General features: G+C 45.7%; 1 protein-coding gene across 2 annotated transcripts in view; it reads right to left on the reverse strand.

The window, feature by feature from the left end:
- The window catches only part of ELP3 (elongator acetyltransferase complex subunit 3), a 121,709-nt gene extending 115,209 nt beyond the window's left edge, over positions 1 to 6,500 (reverse strand). Inside the window, exons 1-3 of one of the 2 annotated variants that reach the window (XM_061625856.1) lie at positions 6,322 to 6,500; positions 3,925 to 4,024; positions 2,953 to 3,091 (exon numbers count right to left, since the gene is read on the reverse strand). In XM_061625856.1, the coding sequence (XP_061481840.1) occupies positions 2,953 to 3,091; positions 3,925 to 4,024; positions 6,322 to 6,340 (258 nt within the window). In that variant the 5' untranslated portion in view covers positions 6,341 to 6,500. The remainder of the gene's footprint in view (positions 1 to 2,952; positions 3,092 to 3,924; positions 4,025 to 6,321) is intronic. The other variant, XM_061625857.1, reaches the window with a different exon arrangement.
- Positions 6,501 to 23,348: the final 16,848 nt, after the last annotated feature.

Genomic DNA, 23,348 nt, shown 5'->3' on the forward strand with positions numbered 1-23,348 from the left:
TGCTGATTCATAGGGTCGCCATAAGTCGTAATCGACTTGAAGTCAGATAACACACACACACACCCCTCCAGCTCAAGAGATACTGGAAAAGACATTTCTCTGTCTCAGACCCTGAAGCACTACTACCGGTCAGAGCAGGCAATAGTGGGTTATATGAACCAATGGTCCGAGTTGATATATGGTGTCTTCCCACATCCTACTGCAGGGAGAGAGTGTTTTCCCATCATCACAGTGTATCTACAAAAAGAGCGATTCTTTCCTGCACAGCTATCCTGACTTGCCCTGTGGCAGCCTATAGCAAACTGGTGACTGCCAGATGTTCCAGCACAGCCATAGAACGTTGAGGGTTATAGTCCAAAACATCAGGAGATGCACAGGTTGCCAAAGGCTCCCCCAGAAATGCAGCTGCCCGAGTTGCACAGATACTTGCTGTTCCTGTGATACCATTACAGAAGCCTCACAACTTTCCCACCCCATTGAAACATTTTAAAGTTGTTTGCCCGTTCTCCCTGTGTAGTTTTTGATAGCGCTACAAAACCTGAATGCTTCTCAAGTGCTAGACAGCCACAATTGCATTTTAAAAGCTGGAAGGCTGCCTAGCACTGGACCTGTGCACTATGCTGCCTTTTCAGGAACATTACTTGGACATTTTATATGTTTTTAAAGTCTCCTCCACAGCTGTGCAAAGCCTCTCTACCCTTCCTCATGGGATGCATGTCTGAAGCTTGGATATTAGACAAAGGTTGTGCCCAAAAAGAATTAGTTGCCTTCTAAACAGATGAAGAATTAACTTTGTGGCAGTTGGAGCTTGAAAATTAATACATACATACATACATACATACATACATACATACATACATACATACATACATACTACTACTACTACTACTACTGCCACTACTACTGCCACTACTACTGCCACTACTACTGCCACTACTACTGCCACTACTACTACCGCCACTACTACTGCCACTACTACTACTACTGCCACTACTACTACTACTGCCACTACTACTACTACTGCCACTACTACTACTACTACTACTGCCACTACTACTACTACTACTACTGCCACTACTACTACTACTGCCACTACTACTACTACTGCCACTACCACCTGCCCCTCACCCAGAAGTCCCAGGGTGGGTTACAACAATTTTAAAACACATAATTAAAAACATTTTAAAACATCCTACACAACATCAGAGAGGGTCTGTAGGGAAGGAGGAGGCTTTCAGATATTTGGGTCGTTTAGGGCTTTAAGCACTAATATGAGCACCTTGAACTGAGCCCAGAAACAAACTGGCAACCAATGCAGCTGTTTTAAAACAAGGGTTATATGAGTTCTAACAGGAACCCCCGCCAGTAATCTGGCTGCTGCATTTTGGACCAGTTGAAGCTTCTGAGTTTTCTTCAAGGGCAGCCCCATGTAGAGCGCACTGCAATAATCCAGTCTGGAAGTTTCCAGAGCATGGAGTGCTGCAGCCAAGTCTTCTTTGTCCAAAATGGGCCGAAGCTGGCAAACCAGCCAGAGGTGGAAAAAGGCACTCCTAGCCACTGAGACCACCTGAACCTCCAAGGACAGTGTTGGGTCAAAGAGTACCCTCAGGCAGCAGACCTGCTCCTTCAAGGAAAGAGCAACTCCATCCAGAGCATGCCGCCTTCCCACCTCCAGGACATGAGAACTCCGGACACATAACACCTCTGACTTTTCAGGATTCAGTCTCAATTTATTGGCCCACATCCAGCCCATCACTGCCTCCAGGCCGGCTCAGCACCTCAACTGCCTCTCCTGATTCAGATGGAATAGAGAGGTGATGGAACCCTTTGGAACACCACAGGTTAATTCCCACGGTGCTGAACAGTAGCCTCCCATAACTACTTTTTGGAAGTGGCTGGGGAGGTATGAGCGGAACCACTGAAGCACAGTGTCCCCAACCCCCACCTCCTCAAGATGTTCCCAAAAGATAACATGGTCAACAGTATCAATAGCCGTTGAGAGATCAAGGAGATTGTGCAGTTGCGCTCTCCCATCTCTCTCCCAACAGACGTCATCAACCAGGGCGATGAAGGTGGTTTCAGTCCCATGACCTGTTTGGTATTTTAAAAATATATGTGAAATAGGAATAGTTTCATGATCCTATTTCTTGTTGTTGTTATGTGCCTTCAAGTCGATTACGACTTATGGCGACCCTGTGAATCAGTGACCTCCAAGAGCATGTCGTGAACCACCCTGCTCAGATCTCTCAGCCTAACCTACCTCACAGGGTTGTTGTGAGGATAAAATGGAAAACTGGGAGAGAGAGAAACATGTACGCCACCTTGAGCTCCTTGGAGGAAAGGTAGGCTACCCGTGTAATAATGATTTCTACACTGCTCTTTACCAAACAGTCATGCAAGGCAATTTACAAATTAAAAACTTCATGAATACATAATGCAAAGCATTAAGACAAGAAACTATGGAGCACACTATGGAAACAATGGAGCACACTCGCTGCAGATCCAACAGTTACATCATTGCACAATACCTGCATTTCATGTCACGAAACGGGCAGAAGATCTGACATGGCATTCCCCTCTCCCACCCCCCTGGTAACACATTGATAATCTGCTGACTTTTAGAGGCACCACAGTACTTCACCCTGCTTAACATTCTTCATTCCTGCTGAACACCCTGCATCATTCAGATCTGCCCTCACCTCGTTTCTGCTGTGGCCAAGACCCCACTTTATTTAGGGTATGAACCCTGGACGACACACGGGTCACTTCTCCACAACGCTGACTTATTACACCAGGGAAAGCCAACATGGTGCTGCCCTGAGAGTTGTGGGCCTCAAGTCTCATCATCCCTGATAGCTGGCCATGCTTGCTGCGGCTGATGGAAGTTGTAATCCAAAACACCCGGAGCACACCATGCTGGCTTCACGCGTATTACACGGCGGAAAGGCTTACCCCACTAGCAGTGCGGATGGGCTTCGCCTTCAGCTTGGGAACCAGCACTCTGCGGTACTGGGGGGGCACAGCAGCAATGATGTCAACCAGGCGGGGCTGCGCTGAAAGCCCGTACTTAGCGGCTGTCTTGGTCTTTATCCTGAAACAGAGAACAGTGAAACTTAGCGAGATGCTACACGTGCCTTTCCCTAGCCGTGATTCATGTTGTGTCTAACCTGCTCAGTTTTTTTGGGGGGGGGGGAGGGGGGAACTGGGTTTGCTTGCTTTTACTTATTGTCACTTTGAGTTTTTTAACTGCATAAAGAGACTGATAAATTTATTTATTTATTTGATTTATATCCCACCCTTCCTCCCAGTAGGAGCCCAGGGCAGCAAACAAAAGCACTAAATGAAATCAATTAACAAACAACAACAACAAAAATCTACAGCCTCTGGCGAGTTCACACATGTATGTTCATCACACTGGAACAATCTCTAGTGACGACTTCTACTCTATATTATCTTAATTATGTTATTCTATTTTATATTATAGATATGTTTTAGGCCACTTCTGAATGCATGTCTCTGACTGTAAAGAATGATTTGATTAGTGATGACTTCTATTGCACCCAACAGCTAACCCGAACCAAAACTGGTGGCTATTATTTATTTATTTATTGGATCTATGTCCTCCCAAAGGACCCCAAGACAGCAAAAACCACACGGAGAACTATCTCGTTGCCTGAAATCATCACAATGCAATACTTTTAAAAAATGAGGCTAGATGTGTTTGTAACTGATGTATGTGGGAGGTACTTAACAACAGAATTGCTCTGCTGAAGGGAGGAACATATGACACTACCATATACAGAACCAGTTGGTTTTTCTTGCCCAGTAACTGTCTATTGCAACTGTCTAATATCAGCTCTCAGGAGTCTCAAATAACGTGCTGCTGACGTCACACCAAAAGAGATGATGGCCAGCATAACTTACTTGTTCAAGTTTACATCTTTGCCCAGGTCATGAGCTTCAATGAGCTGCTTAATGACATCAGCTATAGTCATCATCATAAGCTCTGCCCGACTGAGATCTCCTGAAACAGAAGCGAAAAGGTGTCAAGACCCTGAGCAAAAAGCAGTTTTCTCACACAAATATGCTTTGTATTCTATCTACAAAAGCTGCAGAAGCAGGCAAACCCTTTCCCATCAATACCTTGAACCTGCCTTCACCAACCTGGTGCCTTGCAGATGGGCTGGGGCTGATGGGAGGTGTAGTCCTTACAGTTTGGTGGCAGAACACTGAGCAGTATATTCAGCCACAGAACCCTCTTGCGTGCATTCAACTGTAAGCTACACATTTTATGGCAATTTCCAGAAGGGTAGCTGTTTTTAGCCTTAGTAATCTTCTGCCTTGAAGGCTAACAATTTTATTACGGCAGACGGTTAGGCTTAGGTTTACTGAATATATGTATAGCTTCCCACAACAGATGTCCTGAAGCAATTTACAAGATTAAAATACAATAGTAAAAATTCATAAAACATAAGCTTTCATGCACTAGAGTTCTGGACTTGCATCTGATAAAGCGGACTGCAGTCCATGAATCCTTACACCATCATAAATGTGTTACTCTTTGAGGGCTCCACAAGACTCTGCTGATTTTGCCTCACTTTGTGGTGGGTACATCACTCTGCTGTGGCCAACAAGTGGGACCCAAGGAAGATCCAACCAACATGCAGCTGTACTACCCACTGCAGGGGAACCTGGCTCCCCAATCAAAGCGATCACCCTGTCCCCCCTGCCAGCAGTGGGGCAGAAGACAGGAAGACCAACAGCAGGTGGAGCAAGAACCAAGAACAGGTTGTAAGATGGCAGGCAGGGCTGCGGCTCGCTGAAGGCAAACTGAGGCTGTTGGGGTAGTGACTGGTGGGACTGATCGCCCTAATTGACCAGCCTCCATTTCCCAGAAGCTGCCTTCAAAGGTGGCTGAAAACTACAGGTCACAAGTTGTAGCAGAACGGGGATTCTTGCGGAGGGAGATTTTCTTTTCCCTGAAGCAAAACCTGGATCAAGACCTGCCCAGGAGGTAAGCATTGTACCTTCCTCACAGCACAGCTTAGCTGCTCAACTTAGAAAAGGCTCCCACTGCCACACTTTGGCTATGGGGCGGTATAAAAATGCAATAAATTATAATAATATTATTTCTGCAGTCAGAAAGCCATCCACCTATGAGAGGGGTATGTATGGCTCTCCAGATGTTGCAGCACACTAACTCCCCTCACCCCTAATCGCTGGCCACCACATTGGCTGAGGCTGAAGGAACTTGGAGACCCTTGGTGCTATTATCCCTGCAAGCAATTCGTAATTTTATAGCATAACTCCATTTAGAGCCCCATCACAAGCATGTTCACTCAAGAGCTAAGCCCAATGGGCCTTTCTTTTCTCCCTAAAAAACATATTTAGGACTGCAGCTGTGCAGCCTGATCCTAACCGTGGCTACGTTTGACATGATGATGGCCAAGTTCTCCTTTGCTGTCAGAGGCACGGTGCCTCTGAATACCAGTGGGGAGACAGTGCAGTTGCAGTCACTGCACCATGAGAATAAAATGCTGGACTGGATGAGGCGCCCTCTGGCCTCCTCATCCAGCAGCCAGGATCTTCTTATCTTCTTCACCGTGCCTGCACAGAAATAAGTTGGACTGCGGGGGTGGGGTGTATCTATCTCCCCCCCCCCGATTTATTTATTTAAAGTATTTCTATCCCGCCCTTCTACCTGAAACAGGGCACTCGTGTACCTCACAAAAAAAGCATGGCTGTTGTTATGTGCCTTCAAGCTGATTTCGACGTATAGGGACCCTGTGAATCAGCGACCTGTTACAAACCACCCTGTTCAGATCTTGTAAGTTCCAATAAAAGCATACACAATAATTTTTTTTTTTTTTTTGCCAGACTTCCCACTCCCATCGCTACTGACCATTAGCCATGCTGGCTACTGGGAGATGGGAGTCCAAAGGGCATCTGGAGGGCCGCAGATGCGTCCCCACCCGCTGATGTACACACACACCTGTCATATCCCCACAATGCTTTTGGAGGCGGCCTCTGCTCCCTCCCTCGTGAGCAACACCTGAAGAACTTCTACCTGCTTGTAAGTAAGTGGAAGGAGGGGGGAAAGAGAAGACGGCCTCTCTTTCACAAGGCACCTTCTGACTGAACTGAGCTGAGCTGAAGGAGGGCTGGGCTGGGGTAGGAAAGCGACCCCCTCCCCAAATATCCCCACAGACAGAATTGGGGGGAGAGAAAAGAGAGACTGGCCATACCCTGCCAGCATTTTTTGTCTAAAAGGGGCCAGCGCATGACTCCAGCTCCCCCCTCCCCCTTTTTGTTTGTTTTTACCTTTCTTCTTTTGCCTCATGGCGAAGATACTCGCTCTCCCCCTCCCCAGAAGTTTGTCCTCCGGCTTGTCGCCAAGCACGCCGCTGGAAAGCTTCCTTCTTTCCACGACGACGTCGCGAAAAAGAAGGGCGGAAGAAGGGACTGGAAGATAACTGCCTGCTACACTGCCGTAAAGCAGACTTCGCGCATGCGCACGCCTTTGAGAACTCTATCCTGACCCTTTCTCTTTTTGCATTGGCTCCGCTTCCTGCCAGCCTTCCAGCGAGGGGATTGGTCGAGGACGTTCCATCCTAGCCCTGTGGATCGGGCAGTGGCTCAGCCCGTCCCCGCTGCAGTCTGGACAAAACCAGCTGGGGTTCCAGTCCTCTTGAATTGTACGGGGCTCAACCCTAGATGTAAATGCATGCGTGGGTTGCAGCCAGAATTTTGCGTGCTTTTAGGATTCAGTGGGGGTGTGTGTTCCCATGTAAGCATGTTCACGTTTGCAGCCATTATTAAGTATTAGTATTAGTATTATATATTAATTAAATTTATATATTATTTATATATTTAATTAAATTAAATCATATTCCACCCTTATTGTTATTATTTGTTTATTTAATTTATATTCTGCCCTTCCAGAAGGAACCCAGGGCGGCAAACAAAAAAACTAAAAGCACTTTAAAACATCTTAAAAACAAGACTTTAAAACATATTAAAACAAAACATATTGAAAAACATATTAAAATAAAATATCTTTAAAACATCTTTAAAAAACAAGTTTAAAAACTTCTTAAAAAGGAATTCCAGCACAGACACAGACTGGGGTAAGGTCTGTACTTTTCAGGCTTGTTGAAAGAGGAAGGCCTTCAGTAGATAACACAGATGGCGCCTGTCATAATTCCAAAGGGTCAGTGCTGCCACACTGAAGGTCAGCTTCCTATGTTGTGCAGAACGGACCTCCTGATAAGATGGTATCTGCAGGAGATCCTCACCTGCAGAGCTCAGGGATCGACTGGTCATATGATGGGTGAGATGATCTTTCAGGTATGGTGGTCCTGAGCTGTATAGGGCTTTGTACACCAAAATGAGAACCTTGAACTTAGCCCAGGCAGCCAGTGCAATTCTTTCAGCAGTGGGGTGACATGTTGGTGATACCCTGCCCCACCCAGCTGCATTTTGTACCAGCTGCAGCTTCTGGGCCAACCTCAAGGGCAGCCCCACATGGTAAATTTTCAATTCCTTTCCTAATGATCCCTATTACTGAAAGCCGACAAAATACGCCAAATGTTTAGGTAGAGCATTAAGCCATCGCTGTCCTGTTTTGCTGTGAGGTTCCCTGTTTCCAGCAGAGGGGGATGTGAGCAAATGCTGTTCTTAGAGCTACATTTTTGCTTGGGAAGAAGGAAATCCACTTTGCTCTCTAGCAATAGTAACGTGCCCCATGCCTCTCCCCCCCCCTATCTACAACAGCCTTCCCCACCCTGGAGCTCTCAGGATGTTTTGGACTGTACCTCCCGGCTGGTGGACTAGATGGGCCATTGGCCTGACACAGCTGAACACTCTTTGTTGGTTCTTATTTTATGCAGGGAGGATGGCAATTGTCCTTGGATATCACACATGTAGGGGGCCACATCGACAATGATACTCAATATTGATAGATGGACATTGCTGTATTGTTACCAATTTTCATCCCGCCTTCCCCCCCCCAATCCCCCTAATTTGACTACTGGGGGGGGGGACTCAAAACAATCTCCACGGTAGTTTGGTAATCTCTTTTTACCAGTGTGTAGCATGTCATCCTAAGACCTGGGAGACCTGAATTAATTTAGAAAGGGAAGAGGCACCAGAGATCATATTGCAAACATATGTTGGATAATGGAATGGAGCAAGGAATTTCAGAAGAAAATCACCCTGTGCTTTATAGATTACAGCAAAGCCTTTGTCTGTATAGAGCATGAAAAACTATGGAATGCTTTAAAAGAAATGAGGGTGCCACAGCATCTCATTGTCCTGATGCGCAACCTGGACAAGAGGCTACTGTCAGGACAGAATATGGAGAAACCGATTTCGGAAAGGGTGTGAGATGGGTGTATCTTATCACCCTATTTGTTTAATCTGTACGCAGATTAAACGGCTTTAAAAGAAGATTAGACAAATTCATGGAGGACAGGGCTATCAATAGCTACTAGCTGTGATGGCTGTGCTCTGCCACCCTAGTCAGAGGCAGCATGTTTCTGGAAACCAGTTGCTGGAAGCCTCAGGAGGGGAGAGTGTTCTTGCACTCGGGTCCTGCTTGCGGGCTTCCCCCAGGCACCTGGTTGGCCACTGTGAGAACAGGATGCTGGACTAGATGGGCCACTGGCCTGATCCAGCAGGCTCTTCTTATGTTCTTATGTTCTTAACATATACGGAAAGCGGGATTGGCACAAGATGAACAACAAACTCACCCATAAAGTTTACTGGGTGACCTCAGGCCAGTTGCCATCTCTCAGCCTAACCTACCTCATGTTGCTGTTGTTATGTGCCTTCAAGCTGATTACGACTTATGGCAACCCTATGAATCAGCAACCTCCAATAGCATCTGTCATGAACCACCCTGTTCAGATCTTGTAAGTTCAGGTCCGTGACTTCCTTTATAGAATCAATCCATCTCTTGTTTTGCCTTCCCCTTTTTCTACTCCCTTCTGTTTTTCCCAGCATTATCATCTTTTCTAATGAATCATGTCTTTTCTTGATGTGTACAAACTATGATAACCTCAGTTTCATCATTTTAGCTTCTAGTGATAGTTCTGGTTTAATTTGTTCTAACACTGAATTTTTTGTCTTTTTTGCAATCCATGGTATGCGCAAAGCTCTCCTCCAACACTACATTTCATATGAGTTGATTTTTCTCTTATCCGCTTTTTTCATTGCCCAACTTTCACACCCATAGAGATCAGGAATACCATGGTCTGAATGATCCTGACTTTAGTGTTCAGTGATACATCTTAGCATTTGAGGACCTTTTCTAGTTCTCCAACAGCTGCCCTCCACTGTCCTAGCCTTCTTCTGATTTCTTGACTGTTGTCTCCCTTTTGGTTAATGACTGTGCCAAGGTATTGATGATCCTTGACAAGTTCACTGTCCTCGTTGTCAACTTTAAAGTTACATAAATCTTGGTGCCTGAGTTGGTTTCTTCTCTCTTCCCTGCCTTACTCTTTCCCCTTGTGTGTTGTGTTTTTTAGACTGTTAAGTTCGTGGGCAGGGGCTGTCTTGTTTTAACTGATTGTATGGAAGCCACTCTGGGAATCCTTTGGCAGAAGAGTGGGGTACAAATGCACTAAATAAACAAAAATAAACTTCAAAGGGTTTACTCTGAGTAGGAGTAGCATTGAATACTGACCACAATATGCTATTTTTGCAGCCCTCTTATTTGAACCACTGTATCCATTCCATGGTTTTGGATATGCGAGTAGAAAAAGAGGAAGGCCAAACAAGAGATGGATTGGCTCCATAAAGGAAGCCACAGACCTGAACTTACAAGATCTGAACAGGGTGGTTCACGACAGATGCTCTTGGAGGTCGCTGATTGATACGGTCGCCAAACGCCGTAATTGACTTGAAGGCACACAACGAAGTTCTTATAATGACAAGCTGGCATAGAAACAGTTCAGCAGTAGGAGGTGTCTGATGGAGCAAGCTGATGGGATGAGCCACTGAGGCAGTCTGACGGATGCTGCCAGGTGTCCATTGAGGGAGAGGGGGCCTCATGGATGTGGTCTTCTGGCAAAGCTGATGGGATGAGTCCCACTTCCCATCTCTCCCACAGAGGGGTTAACAGACATGACTAACTTATTTATTATTTTTATTGTTATTTATTAGTCGCCCATCTGGCTGGCTGTCCAGCCACTCTGGGCGACGTACAACATAGGCATATAATACCTAGACATTGAAAATCTAAAAACAATGAAGATAAAATCTAGCCCACCCCAAAAGCCTGCCTGAAGAGCCAAGTCTTCACGGCCCGGCGGAAACTCATTAAGGAGGGGGCATGGCGGAGATCATTTGGGAGGGAGTTCCACAGGGTTAGGGTTAGGGTTTTGGCTGTTTTGACTGATGGGATAGAGAGAAGGTCTTTTGAGGCTGATCTTGTTGGGCGGCACAGCTGATGATGCTGGAGGTGCTCCTTTAGATAGACAGATAAACTTGGGTTTTTTAACTTAAGTTGAATACAACCCTAAAAGTTTAGATGCATTTAGATGAACGAACTTTATTCTTGTTGGCTTAGCATGATTTGGAGCCGAACAGCATGCATGAAAAATGACCCTTACAAGCACACACAGAAATCCCATTTGTCCAGGTGAGATAAGAGCTTAAAGGCTGTTTCTTTTCATTGTTTTCAGTTGAGAATTAACAGCTCACTGGGTTTGTGACCAGATTTCTCATATGTTTTCACAAAAAGGAATTAGGTTCAATCCAACCGTTCCCATTTTGTCCAAAGCAGGAAGAAGTTCTGGTGCAGTTTGTCAAACAAGTACATTTCCCAATCATTGTATTTCTAAAGAAGATGCTTGAAGGATTGTGAAGGTATCAGAGGAATTTACAAGAGAGATGTTGGGACGTGTTGGGTCTGGCAGCTTCCAAGAAGGGATTTGTAGCTGGATTATGCTGCAATTTAAGGCCTTAAAGGATTGGGGGGGGGGAGGGAACTCACAAAGACTGAAGCCAACTGACAGAAAGCCAAGTCAGCAACTAGAAGAGGAAAAAGAAATACGAGTGCACCAAACTGGGGGGAGGGGATGTTTTTCGGCATGGGGGCAGGAGGAAGGCGCTCCCACTGAAGGACCAGGTGCTTAGCTCGAGGGAACTCCTGGCTTCCATTGTTGTCATAAGGAGCTGGTCTCGAAGGCACAAAACCCTTTAGAGTTTAGGCTGGCAGCCCAGTTTTGACCCTATGTGGAAGAGGATAATGTAGCTCCAGTGATCCACTCTTTCGTAGCCTCCCCTTTGGACAATTGTGGCTGCCTTTAGGAAGACAGTTCAGAAACTTCAGGTGATGCAAAATATTTATTATTTGATTTATATCCTGCCCTTCCTCCCAATAGCAGCCCAGGGGGGCAAGTATGACAGCATGAGTGTTAACTGTAACCGGGCATTATATGAACACAGCACACGGGTCTTTGCTTGCACACACTGGCTTTCATGCTGTTTCCAGGCCCATTTCAAGGTGCTGGTTTTGACCTATAAAACTCTAAGAGCTTGGAACCCCTGTACCTAATGGAACATTTTTTCTGTGTGTACCTACCCCCTGTAAGGTCATTTACTGAGGCACTTTTCCATCTGTTCCTTCAACCTGAAGCTTGGAGGGTGGCCAAAAGAGGCAGGCCCTTTCCTGCAAATGGGTTGCTCTCCCTAGAGAAGCTTTCCTGACACCCACACTGTAGTCTTTTCGGCACCAGATTAAGACTTTCCTCCCAGGCTTTTAAAAAGTTGGTCTTAAGGCTCTGACACAATTGGTGGTTCTAACATGTGTATTCAGTGGCTGTTTTAGTTCTGGGTTTTGGATTTGGATTTAATGCTGGCTGTCTTCAGCTTATTGTAATTTTTATTGTCATATGCTCTACACTGTGTTTGTAATCTCTATACGATTAATAAAGAGAATAATAAAGTTTCAGAACAGAGTAAAAGCAAAAACAGCTTAAATTCCATTCCTATAGCGCTTCCAAATTCAAAGGCATTTTCCAAATTTATTTTTGAGTACATTTGACCTAAAGAGCCAAACATTTACATAAGTACAGATATTCTTACTTCCTCCTCTCCAACCTCTCAAGTTATCGCAGAATTACTACTCTGGAAGTTAGACTCCAACATCAGTCAACACAAACCTGAGATCAAAAATGGTGGGCTGCAGAGCTGTTAGTTTGAAGGATTGGTAATAAGCATCCTCAGTGTATTGAACAAAAGAATTCTGCTCAGGCAATAGAGCCATTAAGTTGCTTCAACACAATGACACATTTATCATTAATTCATGGTTTATCTCTGTATGGTGACGGAACACGCGAATTTAAAAGATCTAACTGCTTCAGAAAGTAGCAGGCGTTTAGGATGAATGCAGCTCCTGCTGCATTAAGCAAACGTAGGAACAGATTCGAATCCCCAATTCTATACAGGTTGGGGGTTTTTACTACAACAGTTACTGTTCTGAAAAACAAGCAATAATTTATTTCTGATTTTAGTTCAACACACAGAGCAGACGTCTCCCAATTTGTTCTCAGTCAATTGGGGAAAAACTTTTTTCAGAAGCCACACAACTAGGAAAAGAGAAAAAAAACCTATCATTTTATTTTTATCAAAAGAAAACAATACTATCCCAATTGCTCTGATACTATACAGAGAATTAAAACATTTTTAAAGCCAGGAAAAATGAGGAGGAAATTAACAGGAAAGAAGGAATTCTGGGCAGCCAATGCCACACTTTCCAGATAATAATAATAATAATAATAATAATAAAATTTTATTTGTTAGTCGCCCATCTGTCTGACTTAACAGACACTCTGGGCGACTTACACAATATAAAACACAATTTAAAACATATTCATACAACAGTAAACCACCTGTTAGTAATAGCCTAACCCACCCCAGAAATCCCGTAGGCCTGCCTGAATAACAAGGTCTTTAAGGCTCGACGAAAAGCCATCAGGGAGGACGCATGTCGAAGGTCAAAAGGAAGCAAGTTCCAGAGGGTGGGGGCCACGACCGAGAAGGCCCTCTCTCTGGTCCGCACCAGCCTAGCTGTTTTCACTGGTGGGGCCGAGAGAAGGTCTTGTGAGGCCGATCTTGTTTGGCGGCATATTTGGTGATACTGGAGGCGTTCCTTCAGATAAACTGGGCTGAAACCGTTTAGGGATTTAAAGGTTAATACCAACACCTTGAATTGGGCCTGGTATACAACTGGCAACCAGCGTAGCTCCATCAACACTGGGGTGACATGATCCCGGCGACGGCTTTGCTTTATTAAGCGTGCCGCCGCATTCTGTACCAGCTGCAATTTCCGGACCGTCTTCAAGGGTAACCCCACGTAGAGCGCATTAGTCTAATCGAGAGGAGACCAGGTCATGTATCACTCGTGGAAGCAGATGTATAGGAAGGTAGGGTCGCAGCCTCTGTACCAGATGAAGTTGGTACCAGGCTGCCTGACTTACTGCAGCTACCTGGGGCTCCATGGACAGTTGAGAGTCCAAAATGACCCCCAGGCTGCGGACCTGGTCCTTTAGGGGCAATCTCACCCCATTAAGCACCAGGTCAAAGTTTCCCAACCTTCCCTTATCCCCCACCAGTAACACCTCGGTCTTGTCGGGGTTCAGCTTCAGCCTGTTCTCTCCCATCCATCCACTTACGGACTCCAGGCAATTGGACAAGGTTTCCACAGCCAACTCTGGTGAGGATTTAAACAAGAGATAGAGCTGCGTGTCATCCGCATACTGGTGACACTGCAGCCCAAATCTCCTGATGATAGCTCCCAGCGGTTTCATATAAATGTTGAATAGCATGGGGGCGAGGATAGAGCCCTGTGGCACACCACAATTAAGGGGCCAAGGGTCTGAAACCTCATCCCCCAACGCTACTCGTTGATATCTGTTGGAGAGATAGGAATGGAACCACCGTAAAACAGTGCCTCCCATTCCCAATCCCTCCAAGCGATTTAACAAGTTACCGTGGTCAACGGTATCGAAAGCCGCTGAGAGATCCAGGAGGACGAGGAAAGTATGTTCTCCCCTATCCAACGCCCTCCTCATATCATCCACCAGAGCGACCAAGGCTGTTTCAGTTCCGTGTCCAGTCCTGAAGCCCGATTGGAAAGGATGTCAATGGACTGCAACTTCCATCATCCCTGAGCGTTGGCCAGGCTAGCAGAGGCTAATGGGAACTGGTGACCATTTGGAGGGCACCAGTTTGGCTATCCTCACTCTAAACTTTAGAGGAGTCGTTGTGGCCATGGGAACATGCCAACCAGGTGCTGGTGGGCAATTTACTTTCTCAGGTGGTAGGACGAGTGTGCAATTTCAGAATTTATTGAATATAATTTCCAGCGAAGCAAGCAATATTGTGGAATGCTCAGTACCAGCCAACCAGCTTATGCGTCTCCTTGGACAGTGCATCATCATATACCTCCCTTGAGTTTTCACTCCTCTTAATGGCTGTTAAATTTACTGTTGTATGCATATTTGCAGTTCACTCTTTCTGTAAAAAAAAAAAGCAAGCAAAAAATTGTAAAGGACACTGCTGGTTTTTATTTTGGTTGTTTTATTAAAAATTAAAAAACAGATACCCCAAAATGCTTAATTAATGCTATGTAATCCATTTGTACACTCACAGTTAAGGTGCTAAAACAACAAAACTGAATAGGACAATGCTGTACTGTAAACGCTGAGATCACATCTACAAGGAGCTTAGTGCAAGTTGACCCAGTTAGCAGTAGAAATCAGGAACCATGCTAGAGGTCCAAGTGTTTCTGCTACAGATGAACCTTGCACACGCAAACACAAAAGAAGTTTTTCATATATCAAAAAGATAGCAAACCTGAAAATTGCAAGAGACATGAATAGATCCAAACAATAATGGGAAAGGTAGAATGGAAGTGACCAAAGGTTCTGGAACAGTTGTCCTAAAACCAGCTGTATGGGTAGAGAATCCCATTAATATGAAAGTATGTGTGTTCAGGGGGAAGGAATGGCCTACATTTGTCAGAAACATTTGCTGTTTTAATCTCCTACCTCAGTTGGGTCCTTCACTGACCAGAAGACTGTCCACATCCACCTGGTTGTAACAGCCAAGGCTGTCTTGAACAATGTAGCGCTGAAGGGGTGAACTTGTGCTTCAAGGACCAACCTGAGACATACTGCAGATGGATTTTGCTACCTTCATAGGATCTAAAAGATAATCTAGATCAGACTTCTCCAACCCAGTGCTTTCCAGAAGTTTTGGACTACAGTCCCCATAAACCGTGCCTAGCATGGGCAATAATCAGGGATGATGGGAGTTATAATCTAATAACACTTGGAGTGCACCAGGTTGGGGAAGGCTAATATATCGTTCTGCACTCCCTTGCAGCTCAAATAAGGCAGTTTTTAGGTTTCCTGGGAAGGAATCTGTAGCCCGTCTATAGCCAAATATATAATGTATAGCCAAAGGCTCCTGTAGGAAGCATATTTGCTTTCAGCCTGAAGGTCTGTATCCCCTTCAGGGGCCCAGCATTTCTTAGGTATTTCAGCTTGTGAGTGTTCCTGGCCGGGGGATGGGTCAGAGGACGGTCAATGTAAAATTCATTAGCAATGCAGGTGTCTAACCAGTTGCTTCTAGCGAAGTTTGAGGCGAGTGTGAGGTAAGCGCATAGCTTGCCAAAAGATAGTTAAAGGTGCCAAGACGCCTTGGTTATCGGCATCATTAATTAGTAGCATGATGTAGCCTCTTCTAGCAATTAACGCTTATTTGAAGTTGCCTTGTTAATTCAAAGATCAACAGAGTAAGATGCAATGACTTAATGTTTTATAATAATCAATTGCCTATGTAACCTCATCAATGAGCCGGTAAACATGTATGCTATAAAAGTGTATTTTGTGCCCAATACGAGTGTTCAGTTGGACACCAGCTTCTGCAGGGCGGTGTCACTGATCCACTTTTATTGAGGGCACCCTGCTGTGTGCTGTAAGTAAACTTAAGAAACTTTTTGTAAGCAAACCTCGTGTCTGCATCTCATCCCTGGTATTCCAGCCACCTGAAGTGTTACATTTTGGCGCAGCGAGCTGGGTACCAGATCTGACATGTTTAGACTTCGAGGGAAAGAGGGTTTGATGGAGGTCGGGATGCAGAATCGGCTTCCAGGCTGGCCGCAACATGAGATGTGGGGGCCAGTGGCCAAGCAATTATCAGTCCTGACAGGACCAGTTGCCTGGCCAGAGGTAGAGAGAGACTGTACACCAGCTGGTCTGGTGACAGCAATTGAATCTCTGAAGCTGGAGAAATGGTCAGCTAAGGAGAAGCAGTGTGCAGGATCTCTAGCTTGGCTTCTGCTGACAGCTGTGCGAGCTGCCGGCAGAAGGAGCTGGAATGGAAAATGAGGGCAGGAAAGCTCGAAGATGAGCTAGAAAAGGAAAGAGACATCAGAGTCCTGACTAGAGAAACCTTGCAGGACAGCCTTGCCACTAACAAGGCATGGGAGCGCAAAGCAGAAGAACTGGCAGTCAGAGAATCATAGAATAGTAGAGTTGGAAGGGGCCTATAAGGCCATCAAGTCCAACCGCCTGCTCAATGCAGGGATCCAAATCAAAGCATTCCCCACAGAAGGAAGGAATTGTCCCTCTGCAAAACTTCATGAGTCAAGAAGAAAAGGGGGTAGGAGAATTGAGACTCTTGGCCACCATGGTGACAGCGGAGAGGACCCAAATGTGCCATTTTACGTTCATGCAGCAAGAATGCTCTTTGTCCCACGCTGGCAACAGAGGAGGAACCAAAGGACTAATGAGGTACATTTAGAAGAAATGTTAAATGGTGATGGTAAAGCATGCCAGAGATCTGATGTGCTGCACACACCTTTGTCGCTGGCCAGCTTAGGGCTTCTCCTGGAAGAGCTGCTTCTTAGAGAGACACAGAACAGGAAAGTGAAGTGGTACTCAATGGTATGGGCAGCTGAGAGTAAAGGCAAAGGCCCAGCCCTTTACTCAAGTTGGTGATGTGGGGTGCATCAGAGGTCATGGCAGCTCCTCAAGCCAAGACCCCCCACTTGACATTGGCAGAGAAGTGCAGATCAAAATAAGTGCGGAAAGCCATTTGGCAGCGGGCTGAACTAGATGATCTTCAGATCCCCTTCAGCTTTCTTTCTTTTTAATCCTATGATGAGAATTTCAGTGGGGCAGTACGAGAAGAAAAACAAAGCAAATCTTCTTCCGATTAGACCCTCCATCTGCCCCCTTTGTATCCAGGAACCAAAAATTGAAAACAGATCTTACATAAAAAACACTGTTCTACTATCACTCGTACCACTTGCCAAAATGATTATTGCTGACTCCTGAAGCTATATCCACTTAAGCCAGATCTAGTTGTACCCTAATTCCCCCTATCCATGACATTTTGCTCAAGCCAAGAGAGAGAGAAAAATCCCTTTGGAAAACCAAGTATCAATAAACATCACCCCTTTGCTACTAGCAAAGCCCTGTATTATTCTGACCTACTTTAATCCCTGCTGACAATACCAAAGGTCCAAGCAGTATATTGTTTTGCTTGTTTTAGCCAGTATAGCTAAAGCAGGGACAGTTGCTCTGGCACTCTGGGGGGCGGGATGCATGCTAGAGACGCATGCTAGAGAGCTGGCCTAACAATCTATCCATGTTCCCAAAGGCAGAGCTGAAAAACAGGGCAGAGGCATTTCAAGCAATTGGTGGCTTTCTTCTAGTACTTTGTTTTATTTATTAATTTATTACATGTATACCTCGTCTTTCTTTTCATGATAGAAACCCAAGGCGGCTTACATATGGCTCCCAGGTGGTCTCCCATCCAGGCACTGACCAGACCTGACCCTGCTTAGCTTCGGCGGGGTGCCGGCCTCATGTGCCTTCAGACCATAGCCTGGGACCACTTTAGGCATGCAATCCAAGACTGTGAATGTCGCAGGAATGGTTTGGAATTTCTAAAGCCACTAATGTGCTCTGTGATATAAACATGCTTTGAGATATAAACAGGGCAATCCCCAAATTCACTTGAGGGCTAGCGCAAGGATACGCCCCATTATGACCAGATGTGCCATCTTTTTAGCAGCACCAAGCTTAGGGGAAAGCTAGTTTCCGTCAGCAGTGGCTGCGAAGAGAAATGTGAACACCACATTTTCTATCCCCACCGGCGCAGCATTTTTTTTTTTTTTAAAAAAACTGGATAGTTTTGAAAACATTTCTTCAGCATCGTATTTCATTTAAATAGGTAAATTTGCTAGTATTATTTATTTATTTTATTAAATGTATGAGAAAACCAGTGTTTGATTTGGAGAGTTTCTGCATCATATCAGGAAGAAAAAAAGGTAGGAGCAAAACATCTCATTGCATCGGAACCACCTGCACGTGCTCCTATTTGCAGGTTCTCCAGCATGCAGCCTTAGCTGGGCCACCAATTTCATCTGAGGAAAAGAGATGCCAAAGCAACTCCAGATTTTCAAAAAGCAGCAGTGGGGTGGGTTTCTTATGGGGCATCATTTAAAACCCAAGTCCTCCAAGGCAGACTACCTTGGGTGCGGTTACTAGGGGGAGACAATGAAGGCCTCACCTTCCACTCTCCCTTTTCTCATAACCTGTAGGGCAGGTCTTTCAGTTACATGACAAAGAGAGAAAGAGTGAGAGTACTGTGATGTTCCTATATTAATGTATACATGGTAAGTGTTGGTTGTTTAGAAGATACATGGTAAGTGGAGTGAAAGAGGAGGGGGAGTGAATGGGCAGTAGAATGCGAGATGATTGGCTGAGTGTTTAAAATGGCTGAACGTATAAAAGGAAGAGTGAGAGTGGAATCTGGGTGGTGGAGGTGATGAAAGTGAGTGGGTTGCTTTGGTGGGTTTTTGAGAGAGTTGTTTGTCAGGAGAGCGTGGAGAAGGAGAGGGGTGGAGTTCGGATTAGTATTGAGTAAAACCATATGCTTATGTGCCTTAAGAAGAAATCTTGTTAATCTTGTTAGCTTTGTTATCTGTCATAAATACTTAATTTGGTTTACCAAAGGCCTGATCCTTGGCTGGGGTTTCACAGACCAGAAGGGAGGGTAAGGTAATGACCAAGGCTGAAGGGGAACTGTAACAAATGGTGGCAGCGGTGAAGAGAATAACAATACCAGTATTCAGAGTCTCTGGGAATACTAGTATTAGGACATGACTGGTGGTTGCCTAGCAGGGGGATCTGTTGAGATCTGTGCTAGAGCGGGGAGAGAAACAATAAAAAAGGACAGTCCGGACTGGTGGAGTCCCTGGTGGTGCCTAGTGACAGGCAGTAGCCACGCGCAGGTAGGAACCTGACAGGGAGAGCCAGGGAAGGGCGTCACAAGTACACATCCTAAAAAAACAGGCAGGTTGCACCACTTGGCAATGTTAGAGCCAAACAATGTAGCCCACCTTGAGTGCTGTCCTACCTTCTGGGAGATTCTTTTTGAAGAGTGTGGTAAGACCCATGTGAGTCCATTTCTTTCTTTCCACACTGTTGAGATGTGAACAAAAGAAACCCTGAGAAATTTTAGGCTTATTGAAACTCTATAAACCACCTGCAAAAATCCACAGTCACCTCACATTTTGCTTCAGGAGACATTTGGAGACAAGTCTGCAAAACTGCTCTATGCCTAAGACAAAGGAAATCTATGCAGGCCAGTTGTTGTGCAGCCTTAGGGCTAAATTTGATGTTAATTGCACACATGAAATTGACATGCATATTTTTAATATGTAAATTGCAGCTCTGGGGAAGCTTGGCATAGCCTGACTGGGAGGGGGCAGGTGCAGAAGGGAACTCTCTCTCTGCCATAGTTCCAACAACAACAGTAAAAGTCTCTCCAGAGCTGGTGCCAATGGAGGCTTCCCTTGAAATGCAACAGCTGCTTTAGAGAAGCTTTTTTTGTCTGGACCCTGGCAGGGAAAGTTAACACACACACACACCATTTCGCTATATCTATTTTGTTACCAAAAATGAGCACGTTAATTGCATTCATTCAATTAATATCTAATTTGGTCTTTAGTGGTACTTGGGGAACTTGCTCCAGTTCAAAAGCAAACAGCCTAGACCTCACCGCTGATACTTTGAAATTTATGGAAAAAACCCAACCTCTCAATTTTTAGCCTTACTCTTGCTGCTCCAAGGTCAGATAGCTGACTTTTCTTTTTTTAAAGGCCAAGAGTGTGAAGGTCTGCACGGCATAGCCTTGGGCCAAGGGCTCCTACCAGCATGGCCCCTTTAAAAAGGCCCAAATCCACTCCTGTAGGGGCCAGGGTGGCATCTCCATCACCCAAGCCAAGAGGTGAGTGCAGCAAGGAGCAGCTGGTAATGCCTGGGACTGCTGAGGGTCTCCTGCAGCTGCTGAGCATTGTGAGCCCAGAGCCTGCAGTGGAGGGGGGGGTTATGGGGAAGGAGCAGAGAGCTGAGGAGCTTCTCTCCCAGGGATCTCCTGGAGCGTCTTCCCCTGCTCATTGGGCAAGTGTGGGGGGCTTGGGAAAGACGCCTCCCTGACAACCCAAACCCTCTGGGGCGAGGCTACTGTGGGAGCGGCCCACTGAAGGCCTCCTTAGAGTATCTTGCCTAGGGGCCAGCAAGAGGAACTCCGGACCTGCCTCTTCCCAAGCCCCGTAACCCTGAGAGAGGGGCTACCGAGGAGCCAAAGGACTCAGGGCTGGATGAGAGCCCCTAGCCCCAACCAACCAAGGCCACTGGACACAGGTGGGGCGCTTGGCTTCTGCAGTGGCGTCCTCAGGAGACAACCCCCGTAAAACTCAAGCATGGGCAAAAGGACCTTTTTGTTGTTGTGACCCGGGGGGGGGGGTTAGACTTGTGTTGCCTGGGGGAAGGGAGTGGGAGTCATCAGCAAGGGCTAAATCCTCAGTAAAGTCAAACTCACCGCATTCCTGTCGGTCGTGGTTAGTAACTGGGATTCGCTTTTGGGCTTGTTGCCATGAAACCCATGGAGCAAGGTGCCTTCAGTGTGCCCCTCCCCCATCACCATAACAAGGTTATGCCATGCAAGTGTGCATACCGTGATCAGTATCAAAGCGTTAGGAACCACAATTTCTATAGAGATGAAACCAATGTTTTGTTACAAGCACTAGCGCCAAACTCTTGGTACCTGGCACATTTCCTGTACATAGCACAGCAGAGGTGGATCAAATGGGGGTGATGCATATTAAGAGAACAAGAAAAGATGTGCACATTTCCCAGCAATAGTGTCATAGAGCAATAGGTGAGGTAGGCTCAGACACAAACCAGTGATTCCTTATGGCAACAACTCTTGCCAATAGCGGCCTTAGACAAATCAAGTCTACTTCCAAAAAGCAGTGTGGGCAACTTTTTTTATCAAGGGCTGTTGATTTGCATATATGAGCGATTCGTTTGCATATCATTCACAGGAGTACCCAAATACATGGCCAAAGCTGGAGGGTAAGGTACGCTTGGCCTTATGCACATTTAAGTTGGAACCAAGACCACTCTGGCCAATGGGATTTAGTAGTATGTACATTTAGGATTGCGGCCTTACTCAGATATCCCTATTCTGAAACTGTAAACCCCACTTTTGACAACCTTGAGTCGGCCCTTAAATCTTGAAATTTTCAAATAATAAAAAAAAGAGTTGATAACAGCTTTCCACGTTGGCCAGGATTCAAAAAACTACTTGAGATGCACCCAAAGGACCGAGTGTGCCCAACGACAGTGGCAGCTGGTCCATCAGGGTGAAGAGGGCACTGCCCACCAACCTCAGCCTGCCCTCACTTGCCTACTTACAACTGGGCCAAGGGGTGGCCCTTGCTGACCACTCCCTCCTCCTCAGCCTCAGCTTTGCTCTTGTAGAACCCAGAAAGAAGGGAGGCCGATGGAACTCACTGGCTCTGGCGCCACCTGTTGGCTTCCTACCTTATACTCCACCAGTGCCAGCGGATAGCAGTGCCACTGCCCAGTGGGACCTTTTGGTCTTTACAGCTGACCCCCTTGCCATATCTCGAATTGATTTTAGAAAGTTCCCTTCTTTTGTCCTGCTCTGTGGGAATCTACCTCTGCAAAAAACTCCAGCCCCGTGTCCCCACGGCTGCGTGGAAGGGGTAGTGCAGGTTTTGGAATCCCACTTGCCTACCTTCCTCACTTGCAACCAGCCCAGGGGGCAGCACCGTGATTTGCTTCTCACTTCAAAGTCTTCGGTACACGAATGGCATCTTGCATCCAGGAAGCTTACCATCATAGCAACTATATAAACGATGGCCCCATCTAATAGCCCCCTCCCCCCCAAAGCCCACATGAACCTCCTGTCTAAGAGGAGTACTTAGGCTGCCAGCCATGCTTGAACTAAAAACAAGGTTTGACTTTGCCTGCCTGCAGCATCCTCACCATCATTATGCCATTACAACCAAATTTAAAAAGGGAATGCAAGTACTCCAAAGAATTCCCTCAGCCCTGTTTTGAACCTGGCATAAGGACCCGGGTGGAGGAGGCCATATTTGTTCTCCTGGTCTCCAACTATCTTGAGCCTGGAATATGAAGTGAGGAGTAAATTCAAACTTTTCTCCTTAGCGACTGCTCACAGGCCTTGGCAAAACGCACTTCATTAAACAAGCCAACAGCTTATCAAGTGTATGAATGGATTCAAATACCATCCCACCTCCCATCAGAGAGCCTTTAGCAGAGGTCATTAACCCTCCTCCCCATAGAATGCCCTAGATACAGCAGGAGCTGTTCAAGGCACTGAGGTTGAAAGGAATTGAATTAATAATAATAATAATAAAGAACTGGGGTATTTACATAATATCTTCAAGAAACGCAGAAGATAGTTAAGCTGACAAATCCATTTTTCTCTCCTATTCCTGTTGGGCTTGGGAGGTGATGGATACAATTTGGGAACTAACATCCACTTTCCTTCTTTCCTGTGTAAAAAACTGTAAACAAGCAGGAAGTGTGAACATTTTCTACAAAAACAGATACAAGAAGCTACACACCAATTGTCCATACCCTCCCTCCCATCCTCCCAAACTGAGGCTAGCAGTTTCAGCTAAGAGCCAACACCCTTAATGCAGAACCTCCACTCAGTGTCCTCCTGTTGCACTTCTAGTGTGAACGCTTAAAAGCTGGCTCCCTACAGATGACTTTTGCACAGTTTTTAATATGCAGCCCACCCTCTGTGCTGCCTGAGAAGAGCTTACCAGTTTATCATCTAATCAGAAACAGCAAAGACTGCAGGGTGGATTTTTTCAAAACAAAAGGCCAGTCTTCGGCTTGGGGGATTTTCCACAGGGATCTTCATAGTATGCCTTGTATAGAAGCATATGGACAATTAAAAAACAGTGCTACGAGATTAAG

This window comes from Rhineura floridana, chromosome 4 (genome assembly GCF_030035675.1).
Source record: "Rhineura floridana isolate rRhiFlo1 chromosome 4, rRhiFlo1.hap2, whole genome shotgun sequence".
Classification (NCBI taxonomy): domain Eukaryota; kingdom Metazoa; phylum Chordata; class Lepidosauria; order Squamata; family Rhineuridae; genus Rhineura; species Rhineura floridana.